This window comes from Tasmannia lanceolata, unplaced genomic scaffold, assembly GCF_043159265.1.
Source record: "Tasmannia lanceolata isolate RefF3 unplaced genomic scaffold, GAP_Taslan_0.1 ptg000002l, whole genome shotgun sequence".
Taxonomy (NCBI): Eukaryota; Viridiplantae; Streptophyta; class Magnoliopsida; order Canellales; family Winteraceae; genus Tasmannia; species Tasmannia lanceolata.
In genome coordinates, this window is record NW_027518679.1 from 43,584,637 (window position 1) to 43,611,228 (window position 26,592).

Genomic DNA, 26,592 nt, shown 5'->3' on the forward strand with positions numbered 1-26,592 from the left:
AAAAATATTTTTTTCTGAAATTTCGGTGAAATTACTGAAATATGTTTTGTCGATTTCGGATTTCGGTTGTTTCGATTTCGGTCTCCTTGGCCCTTACATCACAATTCTACTTGAGATTTTGTTTCACATGCTTCAGGTATGATGTCATTAGGTTTACAAGACAAAGCTTAGATCTAATGGTAGTTTAGAGAGACTTAGGCCTCCTTTGGTTGCAAAAGGTTATACTCAAGTAGAAGGCATTGATTTATCTGAAACTTTTTGTCCTGTTGTTAAACCTGTGTTATCATTCGAATTGTTCTTACTTTGTCCACATGAAACTTTTTTTTTTTTTTTTTGTTTCTTACGCACATGGAATAACTTCCTGATTATTGAAGCACCATTATTTTACTCTCCTATGTTGTTGATATTATTCTCACCGGTGACAATAGTTTCTTTCTAGATTGGTTTATTTCCAAACTTGGCTCGGAGTTTATGATGATGGATCTTTGGCCCCTTCATTCACGTTAAAGGGGGGCACATAATCATACGGGGGTGATGAAAAAATCATCTCCCTTTTTTCTTCAAATATTAAGTTGCCCGATGGTGTGGATGAGTGGAGAGCGATTAGACACCAGAGGGACGCTCAGTGATGAGAGGGTAAGAAACGCTTGAAAAACAAAATATGATTTTGTTAGCCGCATCCCATCCTGTATTCATTCGTGCCCTCCCAAGTCTCTCTACGCTCACCACTTAAGAAACTAAATTATAATGAAAAAAAAATTCATGGTTGCCAAACATGGCCCGGAGAACACAAGGATTTCTTGAAAATACAGTTGGACCTAACTTGTTTGAAAATCCAAACTGTACAGCTTAGGATGATCCTATGGATCTATAGATCAGTTCGGAGCCAACAATCAAACGGTTTGGATCTTTGAACTAGGTGGGCCTCCTCATATATTTTAAAAATAAGCACACCTAGGTGCCTACACAGTATAGGAGGATTCAAAACATATAGTACGGACCGCTTCATATAATGATCAAATTGTTGGGCCACATCGTAAATAAGATGTGGCACAAGAATCCTTTCCATAGGATGATCCCAACCCTCTGATCCATTGAGATTTTCATAATGTACAGTCTATAGATCAGAAGGTTAAGATCATCCTACAGAAGAAATTTACATTGTCCCCCAGGCCCCAACAAATGAACGGTTTGGATCATCCTATCAAGTGGGCCGTACAATACTTGCTGAAAAAAATTAATGGACTATTCGCCCACACACCATATAAAATCTCCACAATATAAAAATGATCATATTTCCATCAACGGACACGATCAAATCCATGTGCGACAAGTGGGCCCACGATGATCTGTAGTAAAATATATATCTCTGAAGAGGAGCTGCGTCCGGCAACCAACCATTCTCTTGCTTCTCATTCTTGAATCAAGAATCAGCATGCATGTTTTTGAGTGATCCTAGCAACAGAATTCTGTTGGTTTTGCAATTTTTAAAAGGAGAATGACGTTCGGCTGTGACAAATAATCGATTTGCATTTGTTTTTATCCAAAACATCAACCAGTGTCTATCAAGGAAGTCCTACACAAATGTCATGTCATGTTCAACATAAGCAGCCAATTGATTTACTGGATAATTTCATAAAACAAAGCATGCATGTATATAATAGAACGGGGGAAGAGATTGATGCATGCATGTGTAGAAAAGCCAAACTCATCAAACCCACCACCAATTCAATAAAAACAACCCTCTCCAAACTCATCAACCCCCCCAATTCAACAAAAAACTCACCTCCATCTCAAATAGCTCAAACCCTACAAAACCCAACGCAAATCCTAACAAGAAATCACCGGTTAGACGAGGCAACCACTCAAGATAGAGGAAGAGGAAGAGCTGAAAGTATAGTTAATAGTTATCAGGAGAGAAGAGATAAAGGAGTGGGTAGTTACGGGACTTATCCCGATAAACTCATTTGAGAGATTTTCGGAAACGACAAATATTCGCTTTTTTAAAATCAGCATTTAGAATCCTAAAGTCTCGTTAACCTCATCCCATGAATATCTCTCTCTCTCTCTCTGATCGGATCATTTCTCATTGTCATCGAATCTTTCCTTCTTACAACATGGCTACATCTCTACAATTCCTTCACATTTTCTACTCTTTCCTTCTTAGAACATGGCACTTTCAAGGAAAATGCCAACGCATCTCTTCTTCCTTGTCTTCATCTCATTTCTCTTCATTCCCTCCAATGCTCAGATGCCCGGTAAGCTTCTCTCCATATCTACAATTCCCTCACATTTTCTACTCTCTTTCTCCTTTTTCTTTTCTTCTACAACTCTTTCTTCTCATTGTTAAAGCTTTTACTGTCTCACACACACACACACGTAAAAGTTTATTCTCATCTTCTTTTTTGGGTACCCATCTTGTTGTTCTTTCTTTTTTTGTTTAAATCAGTGTTAATAATAAATTTTATCAACAGAAATAGGTGTAATGGGTAAATTCTCAATTGGGTTATGTAATTCAAGTTCAATAAATTTTATCAATACAAATGGGTTTAATGAGTAAATTCTCAAGTGAGTTATGTAATTCAACTTCTGTTCCATTGTTTTCAGTACAAAGAAAAAGTTTGCTAGCTTAGTTTTTGTATTTTTGGTGAATATTCAAGACATGTTAAGATTCTGTTTGGTTAATTTCTTCCAATTTTGGTGCCCATTTTCTATAATTCAAAAAATAGAATCAGATAAATTCAAATTGAAATGTAACAAATATGAGAAATGTAACTCAATGGACAACTAACATACTCTAACAGGATCCATCTTCTCAATTTGGGTAACATGCACATCCAAACACAAGCTGAATTCCATAACTAGGCTTTGACAAATTTTGGCATCTTTTCATTTTTAAATTATCACTTTTGCAAACAAATTTCTACTAATTGCCTTTCTAGCATTGCATTTTTTTTTTAATAAGCCGTGATTTTGTTTCTTCATGCTTCTTTAATTGATAATGGCGTTCATTCTATTTCTTGATCTATTACTTAGCAGCTTTTCGCTAGAGCTGCTTTTCAGTAAATTATAATTGATAGACTTGGAACCTTGATTTTCCTTGTTAACCAATTTCTGGCTTAAAAATATTTTGACGTGGAGTAGGTTTTGTAAGCATCGATTGTGGAGGTAGGGAGAGTTACACAGATGATCTTGGGCTTGAGTGGATTCCCGATAGTCAATTAGCCTATGGTAAAACAGCCAATGTATCTATTGCAAACGGGACAGTGAAGCAACATGTGACACTCAGATATTTTCCTGCTGATAATAAGAAATATTGTTATACATTGAATGTCACATCAAGATCTCGGTACCTTCTAAGAGCAACCTTCTTATATGGGAACTTTGAATCTGGCAGTAATGTTTATCCAAAGTTTGATATCTCCCTCGGAGCGACTCATTGGTCAACAATTGTCATTTCTGATGCTAATACTACTGAAATTAGAGAGCTGATATTCTTGGCTTCTTCTCCTACAATTAATGTCTGTCTATCTAAAGCTACAACTGGGCAGCCATTTATTTCTACTCTTGAGCTTCGACAGTTTAATGGTTCAGTTTATTATACAGAATTTGAAAATCAATACTTTTTGACTGTCTCTGCAAGAATTAATTTTGGTGCGGAGAGTGATGACCCAATCAGGTATGCCTCAAATTTTTTGTTTCTTAGAGAAGTTTTATGGGCTACAATATCATGTTGTAACTTTATACGAATGCTTGTCTGGATATTAGGCCATTTTTCAGCATTATAAGAAACTTTCCTGCAAAACTAGCACTACTTTTTCTCTGGATTATTTTCCTTATGAATCAGCACCGAAGAAAGACCTCTTATACATTTTTCTATTCATAATTTATAGTTTCCACTCTCATGTTTTCCCTCTAATGCACTCACTTCTACTAACCAGGTAACAACCACCTTAAATGTTAAAGCCTTCCCAAAGACATGCACTGAAAGTCTATTCAGAGGCCAATGAGACTTGTTGGCCATGCTGACTCAAGTGTCAGCTGACCACAGCCAAGTAATAATGACCTTAGAGATGAAACATTACAAGTAACCCCAAATAGAAATACCTTAGCTGCCACATAAATTCCTCCAAAGTCGAAAGACAAAAGTAACCCCGAATCTGTATTTTTTTACGAACAGCTTCCTTGAGCATTGTTTCATTTCCCCCAGGTTAGGGAGTACTTGAATCTGGAGAGCGACGTTGATGTATTGATGGAAGATTTACTAGTGGGTCCTACATCTTTGTAGAGGTAATCTTGTTTTATGGAAGAATAAGAAGCAATATGTTGTGGCAAGATACATCATTGTAAGTTAATATGAAGCTTCACTGCGATAATCTAGTGGGCATTTCATATCTCTTCCGGTCCAATGTTTCACAAGAGGAACAAGGAAATGTAATGGACTATTATATTGTTGTTGGAATGAAACCAACGACGTTGGAGGGAGAAGATGAGTTTCAAGAGAAGAAGATTGTTCTCTTGATATCAAACACACAAAGAAAGTAACCCAAGTTGTTGTACTACTCAAAATCCTTCAAATTTCACTTAAAGAACTTACAAATGAAGAAGAATATAGTCTAAAACACAACCTACATTCCAAATCCGAATTTAATAAGACTTAACTAAGCTTCCCTAAGTGCCACTAATACACTATCACATGAAAAGTAAATGACTAGCACAATTCCAAAACACAAAACATAGTCCCTAGGCCATTAAATGCCACAAAGGAGATTTCCAATGTGGTCAAGAATCTTCCAAGCCAAGAAGTCAAGTGGATAGATGATCATGATCTAGTGGTCAAGATTAATTTCCAACAGCCCCCCTTAAGCTAGACCACTACAATACAGAGTTTTGCCTTCATCTTGATGAATGTATCGGTCTTCAAAGCCTTTGTAAAAATATCTGCAACTTGATCTTGAGTCTTGCAAAAACGAACGTTGACAACTCCACCATTTACCAAGTCTCGAATGAAATGATACTTGATCCTTATGTGCTTGCTTTTGCCATGAAAAACTGGATTCTTTGTGAGTGAAATAGGCGAACTATTATCACAAAATAAATGTGTACCACGTTCTTAAGGATGTTTGAGTTCTTCTAATATCCATCGTAGCCAAAGAGCTTGACAACCCGCCGAAGATAATGAAATGTACTCCGCTTCCGCCGTAGAAAGAGCAACAATCGATTGCTTCTTTGATGCCCATGAAATTGCATCCGAACCAATGTTAAAAACATAGCCGGAAGTACTCTTGCTATCATCAACACTTCCGCCCCAATCACTATCACAATAACCAATCAAACTTGAATATTTAACTCTTCCATAACGTATCCCATGATCAACCGTTCCACTTACATACCTTAGGATTCTTTTACCGGCTTCCCAATGACTTCTTTTTGGTGATTCCATAAATCTACTAAACATACTCACCGCAAACATAAGATCTGGTCTTGTAGCCGTCAAGTACATGAGACTACCGACAAGACTTCTATAAAGAGTTGCATCAACTCCTTTCTCATCCTCATTCTTGCATAGTTTCAAACCAACTTCCATAGGTGTGCTAATATGTGTAGCACCTTCCATTCTAAACCTCTTTAGCAAATCCTTTGCATACTTCTTTTGAGAAATAAAAACTCTATCCTCTCTTTGGTTGACCTCAATACCAAGAAAGAAATGGAGAAGACCCATGTCGGTCATCTCAAATTCTTGCATCATATTTCTTTTGAATTCTTCACACATACTTGAACTATTGCCGGTAAAAATTAAATCATCAACATATAAGCAAACAATCAAAAGCTCACATTTAGTGTTCTTTTTTATGTAGAGGGTGTGTTCATAAGGACACCTTTTAAAACCATTCTTCATGAAATATCCGTCAATGCGACTATACCATGCCCTTGGTGCTTGTTTCAAGCCATATAAAGCCTTCTTCAATCGGCACGCTTTGCTTTCTTCACCTTTCTTCACATAACCAGGAGGTCGATCAACATACACCTCTTCAAGAAATCCATTTAAGAATGCCGATTTGACATCCATTTGATAAACCTTCCAACTATTTTGTGCCGCCAAAGCTAGAACCATACGAATTGTCTCAAGACGAGCAACATGAGCAAACACTTCTTTATAATCAATGCCATACCTTTGCTTTTAGCCTTTTACTACTAAGCGAGCTTTATACTTTTCAACTTCACTACTTGCATTCAACTTTGTCTTGTAAACCCACTTCACACCGATATTCTTTTGCCCATTTGGAAGCTCCGTTAGCTCCCAAGTATTGTTCCTTTGGATTGAACACATTTCTTGATTCATTGCTTGCTTCCACTTTTCTTCTTGACATGCTTCCTCTAAACTAATCGGATCGGCATCGGCAAACAAAGCAAAATTTGCCAACTCTTCATCGGTAATTCTTCTAGACTTTTCATAAATTTCTCTTATGCTTTTCGTCTTCCTTGGAGAAGAGTCGGGGCTTGTTGAAGACGATGAAGATGATGGAGCCGAAGAAAATGGAGAAGAATATGGAGTGATGGTAGGAGCCACATCCTCTTCATTTTCTTCAATTCCACCATCATGAGTATCTTTGCTTTCATCCATATCTACCAAAATTTCTTTCTTCTTCTCACTTTGATTCCAATTCCAACATTATTCTTCATTGAACTTCACATCCATACTTATGACAATCTTCTTAGTCATGGGATTGAACAACTTGGACGCTTTTGAACTTTCACTATATCCAACAAGGATACATATTTCAGATTTATCATCCAACTTTCTTCTTGTTTCATCCGGCAAATGAGAGTAGGCAATACTACCAAAAATTCTCAAGTGAGAAACACAAGGCTTATGACCACTCCAAGCTTCTTGAGGAGTTATACCTTGAACACTTTTTGATGATGCCCGATTCAAGAGATAAATAGCACATGCAATGGCTTCCGCCCAAAACATAGTAGGCATCCCTTTAGCTTTCAACATACTTCTAGCCAATTCCATAATCGTCCGATTCTTCCTTTCGGCAACCCCGTTTTGTTGAGGTGTGTACTGAGTGGTAACTTGATGCCGAATCCCATTCTCTTTCAAAAAATTCTCAAACTCATGAGAAACATATTCACCACCTCTATCGGAACGCAAAGTTTTCAACATGAAACCACTTTGCTTTTCCACCAAGCTCTTGAAAGTTTTAAAGCATCCAAAGACTTCCAATTTTTCTTTAAGAAAATAAATCTATGTCTTTCTACTATAATCATCAATGAAGGTGAGAAAATATCGATTACCTCCAATTGATGTTGTTTGCATAGGCCCGCATAAATCCGAATGCACTAGCTCAAGAGGATTTGATGCCCTCCATGCCTTTCCAATGGGAAAAGAGTCTCTTTGATGCTTTCCAAGTGCACATCCTTCGCACACTTGATCTTGGCGGTCGATATTTGGCATGCCTCTCACCATATGCTTCTTGGTCATGAGAGATAAAGTGCTAAAGCTCAAGTGACCATAGCGAAGATGCCATAGCCATGACATATCTTTGACAATAGTGTTGAAGCAAGGAAAAGCTTCACTTTGAAACTTTAGAGGAAACATCTTATTTTGAGTCATTCTGACCTTAGCTATGAGAACATGATTCTTATCTTTGATTTCACATACATCTTCCTTGAAATGAACATCGTGCCATTTCATTAGAAGTTGCCCAACACTCAAGAGATTGTGCTTTAGACCGAGAACATAGAAAACATTGGAGATGCGCTTGATGCCTTTCTTTGTTTGAACAAAAATATCACCACTTCCCCTTACGGAAAGCCTCTTGTCATCACCCGTTCGAACTTCACTTTGGAGAGATTCATCCAACTTTACAAATACGCCTTTGTTGCCGGTCATGTGGTTACTACAACCATTATCAATATACCACGTCTCTTCAAAAGCCACACATTACAAGCAAGAAAAAGTGTGTCTTCTTCTTTACTTTCTTCTTTCTCATGCATGAAGGTGGAGTCTTTCTTGCTTTCTTCCGCAATCTTCTTTCTACAATACTTCATGGTATGACCAAACTTTTGACAATGATAGCATTGAATTTGAGATAGAGGTCTTCATCTCCCTCTTCCTCTTGTAGAAGAACCACCTTAATTTTTTTCATATTCTTGATTTCTTTCTCCACCATTTCTCCCCCTTCCATGAAAAGAATTTCTTCATCTTCCTCTAGAGCCTCCCCTAAAAGAGACTTGAGTTTGAAAATCTTGTTCTAGAGGAGAAGAATCAAATTGCTTCATTCGTAGTTAATGGGAATGGAGTGATCCCAACAAACTTTCTATGGATAAAGAAGCAAGATCCTTTGATTCTTCAATTGCAACAATAATATACTCAAATTTTTGAGTCAAACTTCTAAGAATTTTCTCTACTATCCTTTGATCTTGAATATCTTCATCGTTTACTCTCAATTGATTCACAAGAGAAATAACACGATTGAAAAAATCTTCAACCTATTCCGAATCTTTCATCCTTAATGCATCAAACTCACATCTAAGGGTTTGTAATCTTACCAACTTTACTTTATCTTCTCCTTTGTACGATATATAGAGTATATCCCATGCTTCTTTTGCCGTAGTCACCGATGAAATTCGTTCAAAGATGACTTCATCCACCACTTGATAGATAAAGAACAAAGCCTTCTTGTCTTTCTTTCAATTGTCCTTCAACTCATTGAGTTGTTGTGGAGTGAGAGCCGCTTGATCCTCTGGTTCTTCAACGCTGGTCTCAACAATATCCCATAGATCTTGAGATCCATACAAAACCTTCATTTAGATGCTCCATTGGTTGTAGTTCTTGCCATTGAATCGAGGAAGTTGAGGTTGCAACATATTGGAAGCCATGATCAACCTTCAACCTATGCTTTGATACCACTTTGTTGGAATGAAACCAACGAGGTTGGAGGGAGAAGATGAGTTTCAAGAGAAGAAGATTGTTCTCTTGATATCAAACACACAAATAAAGTAACCCAAGTTATTGTACTACTCAAAATCCTTCAAATTTCACTTAAAGAACTTACAAATGAAGAAGATACATAGTCTAAAACATAACCTACATTCCAAATCCGAATTTAATAAGACTTAACTAATCTTAGCTTCCCTAAGTATCACTAACACACTATCACATGAAAAGTAAATGACTAGCACAATTCCAAAACACAAAACATAGTCCCTAGGCCATTAAATGCCACAGAGGAGATTTCCAATGTGGTCAAGAATCTTCCAAGCCAAGGTCAAGTGGATAGATGATCATGATCTAGTGGTCAAGATTAATTTCCAACAATTGTAAGAGAGAAAATAGTAGCCAAGGTAATTAATGTTCTACATTTAGATCTTGAAAATCTGGATATAGATATTCTTGCTAAGGTCATAGAGTGGAACACGCTTCCTAGTTGATGTAGGACCAGGAAGGGAAATAGAAGAAAGAGAAGAAAGAAGAAGAAGAAGAGAATATTAGAAGTAGAAGAGACAAATTTAGAGAGAAGTAGAAGAAGAATATGAGGAGAATAGAAGATTAGAAGAGAAGAAGAATATGAGAGGAGAATAGAAGAGAAGAATAGAGGAATTTAGGGAGAAGAAGAGAAGAACCGGGAAAAAGATGAGATGAAGAAATCTATAGAGGTGAGAAATATCAATTCAATTCAATAATCATCAAAGTTTACAATAAAGCTGTAAAGAGGCCAATAAATAGGCAATTAACAACCTAAAAGATAGAAACCTAACGTGAAAAATAAATACCTAGAAATCCTAATGGGCAAATATGCCACTTATTGGCCTACGATCTGCATCACTAGTATTCTTTGCAAGCCAGGTCTAATTCATATTTATGCTCTACAGTGAGGGGAGTATTGAGAATATTTATGTTTATATGAGGTTTATGTATATACTTTTGTAATCAAGGCTATTTTCATCTTTCTGTAATTATCAATTCACAAATAAAAGTGAGTCAATCATGCAACTATTCTCAGTCTCAGCACATTCTCAACATTGCCTTATTCTATCTTATTTTTTCTCTACTAATGCTAAGGAATCCCATCAATAGCCATTGTCCCTTACCTATGGGGAAACTGGCCCTTATTCTCTTTTCGGTTGCACTTATTACCCCTAGTCCCATGCAGTTGCCTAGAAACCTAGGCGACCTTTGCGTAGGCGTAAGGCCCCCATAGTAAAGGTCTATCTATTTTTGCATCAATTAAAGCTAGCAAATTAAGTATTCACATTCCGAGTCTTATCTACAACTGCATATGCATCCTTACATTTTAAGAGTGTTTCGCTCATTTTCTTAAGTAGCAATAGTATAAAGTCAGTAAAGGGAGTAGTATAATTTTGGCCTTGGTGAAAACTGGATTCCAAAGATTTGGAGAAACAAGAGCTGATATTTTCCAATATACTCACTGATAGTTATAGAGATCGTTTACAGCTTTCTAGCTACAATTTAATTTAATTGGTGATAGATTTAGCCATTTTCTCTCTCAATTTTGCTTATGTTTTGGTTAAATCATTGTTCCTAGTAGCTTTGTAAGCCATTTTCTCTCTCAATTTTTTTTTATGCTTTGGCTAAATCATTGTGTTTAGCAGAATTCATAAATTTTTTCAGGTACCCAGATGATCCATTTGATAGAATATGGGAATCTGATTCTGTGAAGAGGGCAAATTACCTTGTTGATGTTGCTTATGGAACTACTAAAGTATCGACCATAATGCCAATTAATGTGGACGCAAACGAAAGACCACCACAGAAAGTAATGCAAACAGCTGTAGTTGGCAGGAATGGAACTTTAAATTACCGGCTAAACTTGGATGGTTTTCCAGGTCCTGGTTGGGCATTTTCCTACTTTGCAGAAATTGAAGATCTGAGTCCAAATGAGATGAGAAAATTTAAGCTTAGCATACCAGGCATGCCTGAATACAGCACACCTTCTGTCAACATTCAAGAAAACGCCCAAGGGAGATACCGGTTGTATGAACCAGGGTACACCAACATATCACTCCCTTTTGTCTTATCTTTTGCTTTCCTCAAAACGTCCGACTCATCCAGGGGACCCATCCTGAATGCTTTAGAGATAAATAAGTACCTTCAGATAAATTCCGGATCTCAAGATGGTAAGCCTAGATCTGCCTCCTTAAATGTCCTCTCTTGAACTATGTTACAAATATCTCCGATGTTTTCAAAATGTAGTGATTTTATCTTGACATTTTGATAAAATTACAAAATCCCAAAATAATCCCGAGAATTTAGGAAAGATAGTGATATTTTCATTTACCACGATAATATCGCGATAATAACATGATATTTTTCTGGAAATGATAAATGCGCCCCTTTTCATCACTTAGGACACCCAGCTGCATTGTGCCTGGCAATCAGGTCACTTCATTCCTTCAAATGTGAAGTACCCCCTTTGCAGTCATAGATACACTGTAGCTGTAGCTGGGTGCCCCAAGTGATGAAAAGGGGCACATTTATCATTTCCCTATTTTATGGTATTTTTACAATATTAATATTTTATATTTTATTCTTAATCAATATATTTTTATATAATTTTATTTTTATCATTTTTTTTTGGATATAAACCTGAAAATTAAAAAAAATAAATTAATATATCCCGAGATTTTCTCTTACGGAGAAATTCCCGAGAACGATATTTGTGACATAGCTCTTGAATCATATTCTTTTGTTAGATGTATGCATCTAGTGAGTTTTTGATATGAAGTTTTCATGTGTTACAGCAACTCTGATGGGTAAATTAACTTTAAATTACCCGCTAGCAGATTGGGCGCACGAAGCGGGTGATCCATGCCTACCAGTTCCGTGGTCATGGGTGCGGTGTAACTTGGATCTCCAGCCAAGAGTAGTTTCAATGTAATTAAAATTGAAATGCCAAATGACATTCCAAAAAAAAAAAAGAAATGCGAAATAGCTCTTTTGTTTCTCTATGAACTCACTTGATTCTCCGAGCTTTGGCCTTTGTGTAGTCATACACTCATACCCAAGGTTTGAAATTTCGGTGTAAATTTTAAAATTTTGGCCGAATTTTTTAAAATTTCGGTTTCGGGCCCAGCCGAAATCCGAAATTTCCGAAATTTAAAAGAATGGCCATATCGTATGCTTATAGCCTCATCTCTATTTGATTTATTATTGATCTTTGTGCGTAAGAGCAGGACCTCTTGTTGTAGTTAAATCCTACGGATCATTAAGCATTTCTGATATCCTCATATTCTGGCAGTACTTTGTCTAGGAAGAATCTGACAGGGGATATTCCTTCAGAATTGACAAAGTTGACAGGCTTACTTGAGTTGTAAGATTCAATAGTCTTCTTTTTAATGAACACTTCAATTCCAAAATTTTCCCACAATTAGTATTACTTTCCTTTGGGTCATCAGTTATTGCTGATTTATTGATTGCAGATGGCTTGACGGGAACTCTCTCACTGGCCCAATACCTGATTTTACTGGGTGCACCAATTTGAAGACCATGTAAAAAAAATTCCTTAAATTTCTTGGTTTCTGTATATTCAAATTTTCAATGTACTAGACAGATTGTGTGTCTTTTGTTTATTGTAGTCATCTCGAAAACAATAACCTGACTGCTGGACTGCCATCATCATTAACGAACCTACAGAATTTAAGAGAACTGTAAGATCTTGACCTTGAATATCAGCTAGCATGAAAGTTAATTAGTTGGTAATAGATATTTTATGGGACTTATCTCGAATGGAGGTCTAATGTGTTGGGGATACATATCATTTTATAGGTGATGACTATTTCTAATAAATTGAAATGTTTTTTTCCTTGTTCTAAGTAGCCTTGGCTGTTTTCTGTTCTACTTTTTCTATTCTGTAAGGAACATTTTCTTCATTTTCACCAAGAAAAGATTTCATTCACTTCCCAAACTTTGTTTATTGCAGGTATGTGCAGAATAATTTGTTATCTGGAACAGTGCCTAAGGGTCTTCACCATTATAATTTGGTTTTGAAGTGTGTATTTCCTTCTCTCCCTTAATTAACTACATTATGCAATTACTAAGAATTCCAACATACACATTAGTGTTGCAAACTGGTTCCACATTTCAATTTATGTATTTTATAGTGATTAAGCTGTTAATATATATATATATATATATATATATATATAGAGAGAGAGAGAGAGAGAGAGAGAGAGAGAGCTGTTGGTGCACTTAAGCTCACCATTTTTTTGGTGCGCTTAAGTTGTTATAACGCCTCCCATTCGTTTAAATGTTTGGGTCCCGCTGGGTCCCACTTAAGCGCACCAATGGGAGGCATTATAACAACTTAAGCGCACCAAAAAATGGTGCGCTTAAGCTCACCAACAGTTTTCTCATATATATATATATACATATGAGGAAAGTGAAGCTACACCGCCGGTGTAGCTAACTTAGCTACACCGCCGGCTTAAAATACAATGGGCCCACATTGTTTTGGTGATCCAAAGAATTCATTTGATTGGCCCTCACATAGATAGGGTGTCCACCAAAAATCAGCTCCATAGGATCATCCCAACCCTATGATTAGTGGAGGCAAAAATGAACGTGTAAAAACCTTCACAAATTTCTCCATTTTTGCCTCCACAGTTTGAAGGGTTGGGATGATCCTATGGAGCCGATTTTTGGTGGACACCCTATCTATGTGAGGGCCAATCAAATGAATGGTTTGGATCACCAAAATAATGTGGGCCCATTGTATTTTAAGCCGGCGGTGTAGCTTCACTTTCCTCTATATATATATATATATATATATATATATATATATATATATATAGAGAGAGAGAGAGAGAGAGAGAGAGAGAGAGAGAGAAAGATTGTAAGCTCGAGCGTACCAACCTTATGGTACGCTCGAGTACCCAATCACATGGGTCCCACATTTTTTGGTGGTGATCCAAAGCATTCATTTGCAAGGCCCTATCATAGATAGGGTGTGTACCAAAAATCAGCTCTATTGAATGGGTTAGGATGATCCTATGGAGCTGATTTTTGGTACACACCCCATCTATATAAGGGCCTTTCAAATGAATGCTTTGGATCATCCTAAAAATGTGGGCCCACATGTGATTGGGCACTCGAGCGTACCATAAGGTTGGTACACTCGAGCGTACAATCCTTTTCCTCATATATATATATATATATATATATATATATATGCGCAGGGGCGGAGGCACATGTAGCATGAGGGGGGCCATGCCGCCCCCCCCCCCCCCCCCAATGACTTACAAAATCCCTTTTATATTGCATGCTTAGCTAGGAATTCTCATGCATGCATAGCTAGTTTAGTAGCCATGGCCCCCCCAAAGACCAATGCAGCCAAGTGTAAATTAGTTTGGCCCCCCCAAGTGTAAATTCTTTGCTCCGCCCATGTATGTATATGTGTGTGTATCAAGGTACATTGTGGAATTTTTTTTTATATAACTGGTTTATTTATGAAAAAGAAATTTTAATTGTTTTCAATTTTCTCATTGATGAGAGCTTTTCTTTGCGAGTGCATAGAGGGAGACACAAAGAGCCATTTAACAGGTTCTTTTCTCATGAGGGAGATTCACTATAGTTCAGGGAGCGGATAACAGAATTGGTGTATCCTCAGTGACTGGCATCTATATTCAATGAAATTTTGGACAAGATGAAGACTTTCAATTTCACATTATTTAGGCATGGCAATTAGGTACCCCAAAAATTGGCTACTATGGTTTAGTCTACAAAATACCATACTCAAGTCGAGTTTCTACACATTTCGGCTTTGCTTTATTATACCATTTTCCGTGATTGTCTTGACAACGGTATTATTAAGACTGCAACATCAAGTGCATCCTCTAGAATAGCAATTTGGGTTTTTAAACGTGTTGGAAGGAAAATATTTCGGAATTTAGTACGAATCGACGCCCATTGCAAGTTTATTCTAGGCGGGGCCTCCCTCATAGAGTCCCGTAGGGATCTTTTTATTATTATTTGGGCGCCGTAGGGATCTTTTTATTGTTTTAGTGTTATTTTTATTATTCGTAGGGCTATTTTGGGGGATATTTGATGTTATTAGGTTTATTTTGGTCTTTATTGATTTTAGGGTAGTTTAGTCCTTTAGGGATTCTTAGTTTAGCAGGTTTCTTTTTTTTTAGGACTCTAATTGCCTATTTATAGGCCAAGCTAGAGCTTATTTGTTACCTTTGATGAATTATTGATTAATTGAGTTTTCCTTTTAGGACTCTAATTGTCTATTTATAGGCCAAGCTAGAGCTTATTTGTTACCTTTGATGAATTAGTGATTAATTGAGTGAGATTTCTTTTCCCTGCTTGAGTTCTTCTCCTCCTCCTCCCTAAATTCTACTAATTCTTCTTTCTTCTTCTTCTTCCTCTAATTCTCTTCTCAGCCTACATCAAATATACCTAACTTTCAATGTTCTATTCCGAACCATATTGAAATTGAAGAAAGGGTAGAATAAGAGAGAGAGAGAGAGAGAGAGAGAGAGAGAGAGAGAGAGAGAGGTGTTAGTGTTATTTTAGTCATTCTTCATTCTTTTTAGTTTTTACATATAAGATAACTTAAAACCATTTTTTGTCAATGCAATTCGTCTACTCCATATTATACAGACCTTTCTCCTTTCTTTCTAAAGAAGTTTGATAGCTCTCTTTGTACAAACTAGAACATGGGAAAGATTGTTCATTTAAGGAAGGAATCCATAGGTAACTACAAAAAATGCGAAAGAAAAGGAATTTTTTTAATTACTGTTATTATTATTACTACTATTACAATCTCCAGTGTGATATATATATATGAGCTTCAAGCTCACAATCATTTTCCTCTATATATATCAGACAAATGATTCTACCCAAAAATATATAGATGGGGCAAGCAATGGTATTTCTTGGGAAACTTTGCAACTAAAAGTAAATAGATGAGGAGGGGAATGGAAATTCTTGTGTGAGATTTTGAATATGCTCGAGGAAAGAGAGATTCTGAATCTCTAATCTATTAACTATGAAAAATCAGCCACAGAGGAAGCTCCCTGAAACAGAGAGTGTCCAAGTGTGTATCTAATTATCTATAAAACCTAGATTGGCTGGGCACTCTAATACCTTGAAACTTTTAAAGAAGTCAACTTTCGTGTAGAAGTTCTGTTCTCTTCACATCGTGCAAGAGGTATTAAAGGCCTTTTAGTATATGAGTAGGAAACAATGAAAGGGCCATTTTATCCCTTTATAGTAGTAATTAGCGCATATTGGAGACCACTTTTATCCTAAGATTTAGCTGACACTTTGAATTTTCATCAGGCACGCATGTTGACAAATATCGACACTCCTTTCGACACTTGTAAATATACTGTTAGAATTATAAGACTTAATGTGGATGTGTCGACACGGAAACAGCCTCTCTGCAAAGCAGCGGTAAGGCTGCGTACGTCTAGCCCTCCCCAAACCCCGTAATGGCGGGAGCCTCATGCACTGGGCCGCCCTTTTTTTTTTTTCTTTTTTTTAATGCGGATGTGTCGAGACGTTATTGTACCGTGTTTATCTTCTCTTTTATCATTAACTGTTATTTTATTATTGACTCTTTTTTATCTTATATTTGTTTTTATCCCCTTCCTCTAAACCTAAAACACTAAGCACTCTTCCACTATTATATTCATTGTATCGTATTGGTCTCTCTTTCTCGATGCAAATTGGAGACTTAAGATTGTTTAAAATTATGAATGCATTGGTATTTGATTATCTCATGTTTCTTCGATACTTATACTTGCTTAATATTAAGATTTATTAGTTTGTTAAATGAATGCCATATTTATTTTGTTGCAAGTTATGATTAGTAATCAGTAATTCTATATGTAATTATGCATAGGGACATGTAATTACGCATAGGGACATGTCCCCACTTCTAGATTTCTTGAGGTTGTCATGTCTGACACCTTGTATCTGTGTCGACACTCGACTTCTGTGTCGACACTCGACACAAATCAGTGTCCACAGATCATAGATTTTATCTTCCGATTGTATCGAGCAGATTCACAGTTTACATTTCGAGCAAAGTAGCACTTCTATATTTTTCTTTTTCTATTGCCCATTTGGTGCTATTGAATTTTTAATGCAAAAAAGAAAAAGAAAAAGAAAATTATCTAGTCCTTTTTCCTGATGTTTTTGCAGCTACTCCGGAAACACAAATCTTTATTATGAAAGCAGTGGAAAGAATCTCGTTAAAATCATTATAGATTCCGTAGTTGTGGCTGCCTTTCTTTTTCTCACCGCTGTAGCAATTTTCTTTATTATGTGTAGGAATAAGAAGGCATATTCTGAGGAAGGTTCGAGTTCGAGTGTGGAACATTCATTTACCATTTTATTGTTTTTCTTTTTTTGCTATTGCTATTATTTTCTTCTAGAAGATATTGACAGATCCAAAACCTGATAATCTTGTGTGTTTATTTGTTACAGTGGATATAACCAATGCTCCACCCGCCCAAAAACTCGGTTCTTGCTTCGATGATGCTCCTGTGGAATCAGCACATTACTTTAGATTATCTGAAATTGAAGAAGTAACAGCAAAATTTGAAAAGCAAATTGGTTCTGGGGGTTATGGGGTAGTATATTACGGAAAGACGAAAGACGGAAAGGAGATTGCAGTCAAAGTTCTATCCACTAATTCCTTCCAAGGAAACCGTGAATTTTCGAACGAGGTAACTTAAGTTTGCCCAAGAAACACTTTTACTGAAATATGTATTTTGCTGTACTTTAAAGTGGGTCTTAAGTATTGGATACATTTGCTGCAACAAACCCTTTCATTCGTTTTCTCCCCTGTTGATATCCTACAAATTTAAGTTGCTGATAACTAAACATGTTTGGGTTCTGTTCCTATGTAAACATGTTTGGTGCTAATCTAAATTCTATTTTAGGAAATAGCATATCATCCCCTTTCTTTTTGCATCTTATTATGAAAATGGAAATTTGAAGCATGAAGGATTTATTAAATCAAGCAAGGAGTTATTAATTTAGGTGATGTACTAGTCTGAGCTCACTATCCTTACGGCAAATATTGCCGCTACTCAGATGATCTCTACGGTGCAGATAGACAATTGGGTAGTGGCCAATTGTGTTGCTAATCTAAATTCTATACCCTCTCTCTGTTCATGATGTAAACAACACCAAATCTTGATAAGAGGGTTGCCCTGTAAGAGCACTACCACCCCCTTGAGTTGATCATATGTGAATTTCATGCATATGAGAAACAAATTATCACAGTTCAAAGGCCGATTTTTTTTCTTACATAAAACAGTAGAGCAGTATGGGAATTGGAGCTGGTGTATTAATATATTGTAAGGGAAGAGTAGTTAAACATAGAAAAAGATTGCATGGGTTTATTGAATTGTAGGTGTGTGAAGAAATGGCAGAAGCAAAGGCCCTTAACATTGGGCAACAAGGTAGAGCGCCAAAGGGTAATGCATGCAATATTTTTTCATGATCTCTGGATGTTAACCATTATCTCATACTAACATTTTGATGCATGCTTCAAAGGATATTTTGGTTATTTAACCTTTTGATGCGTGGATCACAGATAGATATTTTGGTCACTTCTCCTTCATTTACTTCATGGGGCAATGGATGCAATTTTTTTCATGACCCTTGGATGCCAAATTTGTGAATTGAGTTATCTAAAGGGTATAGTTAGTCATATGATCGATCAGAATCAACTATTAATAAGTTGCAAGCAAATGCCTTTTTTACTATTTGAATTTTCTTTTCATGACCCTTGGATGCCAAATTTGTGAATTGAGCTATCTAAAGGGTATAGTTAGTCATATGATCGACCATAATCAATTATTAATAAGTTGCAAGCACATGCCTTTTTTACTATTTGAAAACCTTTTTGTATGGTGCAAATCTGAATTCTATCAAGTTTATTATCTCCATTCCTACCAATCAAGATTGGTCACTGTGATAGCTAGATGTCAAGAATGTTTTTCTTCACAATGACTTACACGAAGAAGTTTCTATGGAGCAACCTCTTGATTATGTTCCTAAGGGGAGTTTGGACAGGTCTGTAAAGTAGGAAAGTCAATGTATGGTTTGAAACAGTCTCTTCGTGTTTGATTTGATAAGTTTATCTCTATTATTACCAAGTATGGGTTCTTTTGCATTCTTCACGGGTTCTTGAAAAGTTTGTGGATTGGCCGGTTTAGATTGTTAGGTTTGATTCTTTGGGAAATGATACCTTTCACCATGATGTGTGGATTATGGGCGGAGATAAACACTCATAACTTTCGTGATAAGCATTCTTTTGCTGCTACAATTTCTTGGAAGATTGTCGCAAGTTGGGCAATGTATAGTAAAGAGTATTGTGGATATTCAATCGATCACATTCATAGGAATTGGCAGTACTTTTTGAGGGAAGAATGCCTAAGATGAAGTCAATGGCTAAGTGGCTTCCTCTACTCAACCCATCATGAAGTTGAGTGTTGATGGTTGCTCTCTTGGCAGCCCTGGCCCAACTTATGTTGTAGTGTTTAGGGATGAAAATGGTCATATTTTATCTTCATGGGGATCTTAGGGTTTTCGTGGGGATGAAAAGAACAAAGTGAAGCTGATGAAGGGATAGACGAATAGGGTTTTCGTGGAGATGGGTATTTGAGGAAGGACGAAGGGTTAGATATTTCTAATCTTGAGAATGACCATGTCAAATCTTGAAAGGGATTGAAGGAGAGAGAAAAGCAGGATGATGGAAGAAGAAAAATAGAAAAGGGATCTAATGAAGATGATCACAGGAATAGGAAAGTGATTGTGGAAGAGGAAAAGGGGGAAAGGGATCTCACGAAGATGATCACAAGAATAAGAAAGGTGTCTGTTTTCAAGATGGTATGCTTGGGTACACGATAAAAAAGCAAGATCCCGAGAGAGAGAGAGAGAGAGAGAGAGAGAGAGAGAGAGAAGGTGTTTGTTTTCAAGATGGTATTCTTGGGTACATGATAAAAAGCAAGATCGAAGAGAAGAGAAGAGTAGAGAGAGAGAGAGAGAGATCATGAAAGGAGGAGAGGTGTGAGATCAAGTGAAAAGCCCAATGATACGTTTCGGTCATGAAGGAAATGGAAACATTTCGGTTTCGAATGAAAATTGTGGTAGAAATATTGTAAAATCATGGAAACATAAGGAAACATATGCAAATGATGGATGTCACAGATGTCTAATACATATTGGATTTCACATGGAAATTGTTATAGATATGTATCCATAATACATACACCTCATTTCATGTGCAATTCATATACATATAATTATGTAACACATACTAGTATGCATACCAGAAATACACTTACAGCTCTGATTTCGATATGTGTTTCAGTTTTGATATGATTTTGGTGGAGATGGAAACAGAAACATTTCAGTCATTTTCTCTGAAAATTTAAAACCATGTTCCTAAAATATCATAAACATCAAATATGCACTAGAAAGTAAAGTAAATGAATGGTGATAGGATCTGAGTAATTCCAGAAAAGCGTCCTGATAAATAATAATAAATCAAGGAGAATTCTTACAATAAGTTTCCATATCCATCTACTTTGAAGTTTGGTATGAGAAAATTTCTTGGCTCCCATGCATGTATGAATACGATGAAGCATTAATGTGCAATGAGGCTTTTATTATATAATGGGTGAAATTTATGAATTTCTGTAATGGGAGAAAATTATATTTTCTTTCAGTCTCCTTCAAAATCAGTATTAGTAAACTGACCAATGACTCACATTTGACCCAGGTTTCTCTGCTTTCAAGGATACATCACAGAAACCTGGTTGCATTTCTTGGGTACTGTAAGGAAGAAGGGAAAAACATCCTTGTTTATGAGTTTATGCATAATGGAACTCTAAAAGAACATCTTTATGGTAAGTGTCATCTGTTTTAGTATATTTATAAGCAATTTATTTTTGCAATTGATATTGGCACTACCATGTTTTAATAATTACACAACCTGAGCTTGTCTTTTCTTTTTTTAATTGGCTTCTGACACTTTTTTGAAACTGTGACATCCATTTAAATAATAAAAGACACGTTAAGTTAGTGCAATTATAAAAACATGGTATTACAATACCACTTATCATGATCCTTTATTTTTTATGCAAAGTTATTTTGTTCTAAATGTTTACAGGTCCTTTAGCTCAGGAGAGAAGCATCAGTTGGATCAACCGTCTTGAGATTGCCGAAGATGCTGCAAAAGGTGAACTCAATATTAATTTCATTCCATTGTTTCAAAACGACCCTTATTTCTTTTTCAGAAAAGAAAATTTGATTTTTTTTTTAATTTTCAAACGAATTTCAGGGATTGAGTACCTTCATAAGGGCTGTGTTCCAACTGTCATTCATAGAGATCTGAAAAGCAGCAATATTCTTCTTGATATGCACATCAGAGCAAAGGTCTCAGATTTTGGTCTCTCAAAGCTTGCAGTGGAGGGTTTCTCTCATGTCTCAAGTGTAGTCCGAGGAACTGTTGGGTATTTAGACCCTGAGTAAGGCCTTCCTACATCACTAATATTCCTTTTTGCAGAACTTAAATAAACCATCCGTGAAAAATTAGACATAATAACTTGGCTGCCATGCATGTAAAAGTTAAACATAATAGCTTGGCTCAGATTCCTAAGTGAAGGAATGCAGTCATTTCTAGATAATATGAGCTAGAAAGTTGGAATGAATATGATTCTGTTGCTGTTAGTAAGCTAGAAGAGATTAATTTATAGGAAACTGTTATTGGCCTTCAATACATACATGCATACACAATAGAGCACTTAAACAACCCCGTGACACCAAGAAATTGAGTTTTTTGTCTATCATAATCAAGGTATAAAATTTCGGTTTCGGATAAAATAAAGACAAATTTATTATTGTGCCGAAATTTCAGTAATTTTGGCCGAAATCTTGGAAAAAAGTCAATTCCAGAAGAAAAAAAATTTAATTTACATTTTCTTGAAATTTCGGCCAAAAAATTGGATTTTGGCCTTAAATTTCGGATTTATGTCATTTCGGTGTCGGTCCCATCTGAAATTTCAAACCCATGGTCATAATTCGGTTATTTCCAAGTGATGTTGATATATTCTCTCGACTTGTGCAGGTATTATGTGTCTCAGCAATTAACAGACAAAAGTGATGTCTACAGCTTTGGTGTCATTCTTCTTGAGCTGATTTCAGGCCGAGAAGCAATACAAAATGAAGCAATATCTAATGAAAGCGTTGGCACTAACTACCGTCACATAGTCCAATGGGTGAGGACCCTTGTCTCTCCCTACTACTTGGGGAAATCTTTTAATTATTTTTTTACTTGAATATATTATTAAACTTATTATAATTTTATACACCCATATAAATATTTATTTCAATTTTTTTAGGATACATGTTAGGAGAACTTGACATGTTAGCTTCTCTTGCGTAGGGGTGCAACTCAGGCGGGCTCAACCCGAACCCGACGGGTTCAACCCGGAAAAAAATCGGGTTGGGTTGAGTTTGGGTTCGGGTTGAGTTTTCTCAACCCGGGTTGAGGACTTGGGCAACCCGACCCAAGTGAACCCGACATTTTTAATAATTTTTTTTATTTTTTTAATCTCAGGTTGGGTCGGGTTCAGGTTCGGGTTGGCAAATGGTTGCTCGGGTTGGGTTCGGGTTGGACCCAACCCGACCCGAGTTGCACCCCTACTCTTGAATCCATGTTTCTCATTATCGACATTGGCTCTCATGTCAATAATGTTTCTCATTATCGACATTGGCTCTCATGTCAATATTCAACTTGCATGGATTCCTTCATATGCTTCCTCACTATGCTATAAATTTGATATAGTTTTTCATTGTCCAACAAAATTTGGTTCCGTGGCATGCTGTGTTTACAGGCAAAGTCACATTTTGAAAGTGGAAACATTCAGGAAATTATCGATCCCTTACTACATAATGACTTTGACATTCAGTCGGTATGGAAGATCGCCGAGAAGGCAATGATGTGCCTCCAACCCTATGGGAGGCTAAGGCCATCCATATCGGAGGTGCTCAAGGAGATCCAAGAGGCAATTTCAATTGAGAGGGGAGGATCTGAGTTGGGTTCCACGGAATTTCAAGCATCTGAATCATATGTTTCAATTGACGACCCCAAAACGGTGCCAATTGCCCGATAAGTCTGCCCAGCCTAATAAGTTTGCTTTTCCAGACCAGGTACCAAGTAATTTCCGGAATTTTTAAAGTAGGAATTACACGAAGTCATGGAAGAGAGTTTCTATTTATATTCTTTTAGGTGAAAATCATGAATTTACTATTCAGGTTGGAAATTATTTGGTACTTGGATGTCTACCAATGACTTGTCCCCAAACTGGCTTATTTGTAATTGGCGAAACAGATCAAATCCAGAAATTGTGAAGATCCTCAACTTGGGTCATTGTGAATGAATCTTTAAGGTGTTGGTTTGAGTTGTTGATTCAAAGTGATTGACCAATTTAGTTTGCTTCTCTTATTTGTGGTCATGTGGCACAATGGTACTTTCCATTGAATTCTCAAATTTTTATTCTTTGCTACTAAGGCTTAACAAACTCCATGTAGAAGTATGTCTGTTTTAAGTCCAAAAACAGATAAAGACCTTCTGGCTATTAAAACTAGTTCTAGTGGCAACTAATCCATCTAAATTGTGCATCTCCAAAATACTCCTTAGTGAAAATGAGTAGGAAACACTTAGTTTTGCAATTGAATAGGATCTTCTTACAGTGTTAGAAGTGCTCATTTGTTGAAGAGGCTCGGTTAAATGGACCCAGGTAGTGGAAAATAAGACGAACAAAGAAATTGCAGCACAAGTATACAATAACTAAAAAGAGGACTATGAAATAGCCATATTGATCCACTAAGAACTTACAAAACGTACTACAAGGTCACCCTAAGAGTGATATTTACATACACAAGTAACCTTAATTTACAATCCAGCAAAAAAAATTAGATTATATGTAGTATATAAAAGGCAATGCTGAACCTAAGTTAGAAGAAAAATGAGAGATGGAACAAAGAAAATTGACAATGTGTGGGCATAAACCATGATACTAAAGTGATCAATAAGAAAATATACAAAATGAAATAAATAAAGAAAGAGTGAGAACAAGGTCAGTCACAAGTGTAGTAAAATAACAATTTTAGTTTGTCAATCGATCAATGAATTACTATTCTCTATATGGAAAGATAATAATGCGCTGCTAAACAACAATTAACATAGAAAAATGGGAGAAAAGTGAAAGAAAATACAAGAATAAACCATAAAGAAGACAAATCAAAGGAGATTTAAAGAACAGACAAGAGCAGAGATAGGTGGAAATCATGGCAAGAGAATGGTGAAACTGACCAATTATTAGAAAACAGAACCTAGTGCTTCCCATAGACAGTGCCAATGAACAATCATGGTTTAGTGGAGATTTGAAACAACATCTGAATATCAGGTACAGATCGCAGCAATTGCTTACTGTAACAATTGTAGCTCCACTAAAGCCACAGAGAGAGACATCATAAGAATTTCCCTCACAAGATAAGAGAAAGATGAGCTTCATTATAGCAGAAAAGTAAGACTAACTAAGATTAATCGATTTTTCTTATATAAACTTTGAATGTTCCATTACTCCATATTCTGATTTTGGTTAATTGGAAGCCTCAAATTACTACCTAGAGGTCAACACCAAAAAGACTAATCACTAATGTAAATGAAACTGTTCAGATGAACTTTGTTGCAAATCTAAATTGAAGAGGACAAATTGGGTTGAGATTAATATTTTTCTTATGGATGAATGGAGTTGGTAGAAATCTTTCCTAGCCCAGTTTACTAAAAGAAACAAAAAACAAGAGTACAATTCTCTACTTACTCCCACTACAAGTCTACAACTTGCAACAAGAAAATGCAGACATACTTGTTGCAAATCTAAATTGAAGATGACAAATTGGGTTGAGATTAATATTTTCTTATCAATGAATGGAGATGGTAGAAATCTTGGCTAACCCAACTTACCATCTGGAAACAAGTAAATCTCTACTTACTCCCATTACAACTTGCAACAGGAAACCTCTAGTTGGATAGCTCACCAATTTTTAGAAAATATATAGGACACCGCCCTAAAAAATGTTACAAACCAACCATTTAAGTATGTTTTACAATTTGTCGGTCTGATCGTTGATGGTGGATCCGTCATGAATAGATGTAGAAGTAAGCTGAGGGGGGGTTGCGGGCCCATTGTGAAGATCGTGAGATGCTGACGGTATAATATATTGCCCCAATATGAAATATCAAGAGAAGAAATGAAGATGGTGTAAAAATAAATAAAGGGGTCTTGAAAGAATTTTTTTTAATGGCATTGCAAGAATATTTGATGGCCCCTTTTTATTGCTTGTAGAGAAACCTTTGAAAATTGTACATGTGATTTTTGGAGTCAAAAGAAAGAGGAGTTGTCATTTTGTGTGGCTAACTGATAAATAAAACAGAAGTTGGAGGAAAGAGCCTCTTTTAATTATTTTTTGGAGTGATATAATTCCAAAACCCCAAGTGTGAGGTGGGTCCCAAAAAAAGAAAGGAAATATATTTCTTATATTGTAGTTTGAGCTTTTAGTAAAACTTTAGACTTGTTTTCTCCCCAGGTCCCTTATATATTTTAAATTTGGGATTTGCTAGCGTCCATTGCAAAAGGCATTTCGCAGATGGCCTGTTGCATCTGACAGCAGCCACCTCGTGAATGAAGACAAAATCTGCTGAAAAGTGAGCCTATGTGGCTGCTATCAGATGCAACAGACCATTCGTGAAATGCCTTCTGCGATGGACGCTAGCAAATCCCTTTAAATTTAGATGTTTAATTTTGCCTCTTTCTCTCTGATTTTTTTCAATGAGTGATAAAAAAAAGAGTAAACACGTGATTAATTTGGGTGTCTTAATTCTTCCAACCTCATTGTTTACAACAAAATTTCTTCTTTTAATGAGATAAATTAAGCATAGTCTCTCTCTCTCTCTCTCAAAATTTTTCTAGGTTGGTAAGAGCTTTTTGTAATTTAATAATTTAGTAAATTAATACAAAAATTACTGTGGAATCCGACAGTTGGATTTTTTTTATAAAGTTGACAATTCATTCTCTCTGATCATGTAGTGATCCGCGGTGTGTGTCAAGTTGTTGAATCCTAGGCGTGCTTTGTAGACGCACAATCACCTTAAAGAGAGGTACCTAGTCCATGAAAGGTTACCCCAAATCATCAATGGTCTTTATTTACAGAAATTAAGGTGCGTAATATATTTATTTATTATTCCTCTTATTTAAAATACCAACAAGTCATATACTGTCCCATTCTTTGACTGTTGCTGCTCCTAAAGATGAGACATATAAAGGATTCAATGTCCTCTGTAGCAAAATCAAGGAGATTTTTTATTAGAGCATCTTGTAGAATCAAACTATCCCCTTTCTATCTGACAAGGATTTGCTGAACTATGTAATGAATGAGTTGTGCATAAAGGGTAGGCAGTGACCAAAGTCTAAATTGAAATACAAGACAATCACGAGAAAGAGTTGGATCATATGGCTAGAACTAAAAAT

At 36.3% G+C, this 26,592-nt stretch overlaps 1 protein-coding gene across 2 annotated transcripts; it reads left to right on the forward strand.

Annotated features, from left to right (window-relative positions):
- Positions 1 to 1,968: 1,968 nt before the first annotated feature.
- LOC143885255 (putative LRR receptor-like serine/threonine-protein kinase At1g67720) lies at positions 1,969 to 26,319 on the forward strand. 2 transcript variants are annotated; one of them, XM_077389339.1, is made up of 16 exons: positions 1,969 to 2,258; positions 3,145 to 3,679; positions 10,643 to 11,148; positions 11,773 to 11,905; positions 12,270 to 12,341; positions 12,451 to 12,519; positions 12,607 to 12,678; positions 12,951 to 13,019; positions 17,183 to 17,337; positions 17,468 to 17,709; positions 20,778 to 20,904; positions 21,168 to 21,236; positions 21,339 to 21,525; positions 22,125 to 22,275; positions 22,894 to 23,209; positions 26,152 to 26,319. In XM_077389339.1, exons 1-15 carry the CDS (start codon positions 2,171 to 2,173, stop codon positions 23,170 to 23,172), a joined length of 2,754 nt encoding a protein of 917 aa, XP_077245454.1. In that variant the 5' UTR covers positions 1,969 to 2,170; the 3' UTR covers positions 23,173 to 23,209; positions 26,152 to 26,319. The 2 variants fall into 2 exon arrangements, with proteins under 2 accessions (XP_077245454.1, XP_077245450.1); XM_077389335.1 differs by lacking the exon at positions 26,152 to 26,319 and having other exon boundaries at positions 22,894 to 23,492.
- Positions 26,320 to 26,592: the final 273 nt, after the last annotated feature.

Excerpts from the sequence above, each read along its gene's own strand:
- LOC143885255 (XM_077389339.1), top strand. The coding sequence starts at position 2,171 with ATGGCACTTTCAAGGAAAATGCCAACGCATCTCTTCTTCCTTGTCTTC. Across the intron at positions 12,679-12,950 it reads CTACAGAATTTAAGAGAACT|GTATGTGCAGAATAATTTGT; the intron begins GTAAGATCTTGA and ends TGTTTATTGCAG. Across the intron at positions 17,710-20,777 it reads ACCGTGAATTTTCGAACGAG|GTTTCTCTGCTTTCAAGGAT; the intron begins GTAACTTAAGTT and ends CATTTGACCCAG.